Below are 1,465 nucleotides of genomic sequence, written 5' to 3'. Positions count from 1 at the left end.
GATGAAAGCTTGAGCAATCTCTCTTCGAACAGATAGCCCTTCTTGTGTTGAAAGCTCTCATTGGCATAGCGCCAATGCATCTGCAGGATCTTTTGCAAGTCAAGACCCTTCCTCGCACCTGGTGCAAAACCTTTGGGGACCGCGCATTTGCTGTTGCAGTTCCCAGATTCTATTGGAGAGAGTGGCTCTGCTGTTAATTTTGAAAGGAACTTTAAAACACCAACATGGTGAGAGTTTGTTTGCTATGGATTCTGGGTATATTTTGATTCCAGACCCTTGAGTCCAAAATGCTGGATCCAACATGTTGCATTCATTTGGCCACCTCGTTTGACACTTTTCAACAGCATCCAACAATGTTGGATCCTTTGGCTAGGCCTGTATGAGTTAATGAAAAGATGCTGGAAATACTCACACAGAGAGACGCCCGATTTTATAACGACTTTAAAAAATCAATGCTTCCAGGGAATAAAGTTTTCAGGATTTGAGGTGTACGCACGGGCGTACGTGCGTAAATGGACGCTACGCCCCTGAATAGAACTTGAATAATTATTGCACTCAACATGTTATCTTGTATTTTTGCATTCCTGTGTATTTGTTTAAGATACACAAAAGCTCATATCCGATTTAATGTGCAATGGACATTGTACATACGGGCCAATTCAAATTTAGAAATATTTTGATTTTTACCCAATCCAATCAGAAATATTACTAAACTTTATACGTACACTGTATTTTAACGTGTCTAGGTATACAGTACATATTAAACGCGTGCATTTCATGTTAAATTTCCTTCGATCTGTATCTGAGAAAATTACCAATTTGTAGACGACTCATCACTCCTGACATCCATCATGGCGTCCTTAAAAGAACCTTCATCTCTGACTTCTACTTGCGTAGACATATTTGCAATCTAGGACAGCAAAATTGAGAGCAGATGCTAACAGCGTGCAACGGTTGTCTCACAATGCAGGTCAAACCGATGTCATATTGAAACAATACACTGTATACACGAAAGGATTTTTTACCTTATTCTTAGTGATATTACATGTATTCAAGGGGAAATAGACGTTAAAGAAATCACAAAATTATCCTACCGATTTCCTATATACTCAGAATTCCTGGTGGTAAAAAGGCCAAAGCACCTATGCGAGAAAAGAAAACACAATTGTACATGCGAGGATCTGGGGCCCAATCTCTTCATTGCGGAAATGACACTCCTCTTCCGGTATGTGAGGTGTCACGCATGCTATCATTCGGTGACTCTTGTACAAGTCGAACTTCACGTTTCTCTTTTGCTAAATAGAAAAATGTTCACCTGGCAAGGATGAAGGGTGCCTCGCGTTAATTAAAACCGTTGCCATTAAAGTCAGAAAACTTCGACCTTAACAAAATAGAGTTCTACAATGCGCTCAGCCTTAGGTACCGCTGGACACCAAAAGTACCTGCCCGTGATCAGCATGTCTGT

The 1,465-nt window shown here is 40.5% G+C and overlaps 1 protein-coding gene across 2 annotated transcripts in view; it reads right to left on the bottom strand.

The window, feature by feature from the left end:
- Positions 1 to 1,190, bottom strand: part of LOC138031360 (uncharacterized) — a 14,689-nt gene extending 13,499 nt beyond the window's left edge. The window contains exons 1-2 of one of the 2 annotated variants that reach the window (XM_068879067.1): positions 1,095 to 1,190; positions 816 to 910 (exon numbers count right to left, since the gene is read on the bottom strand). In XM_068879067.1, the coding sequence (XP_068735168.1) occupies positions 816 to 901 (86 nt within the window). In that variant the 5' untranslated portion in view covers positions 902 to 910; positions 1,095 to 1,190. Of the gene's footprint in view, positions 1 to 815; positions 911 to 1,025 lie in introns of both variants that reach the window. The other variant, XM_068879072.1, reaches the window with a different exon arrangement.
- Between the last annotated feature and the right edge of the window lie 275 nt (positions 1,191 to 1,465).

This window comes from Montipora capricornis, chromosome 2, assembly GCF_036669925.1.
Source record: "Montipora capricornis isolate CH-2021 chromosome 2, ASM3666992v2, whole genome shotgun sequence".
Lineage (NCBI taxonomy): Eukaryota > Metazoa > Cnidaria > Anthozoa > Scleractinia > Acroporidae > Montipora > Montipora capricornis.
The sequence above is the reverse complement of the archived record's forward strand: the minus strand, read 5'-3'. Positions and strand labels throughout refer to the sequence as shown.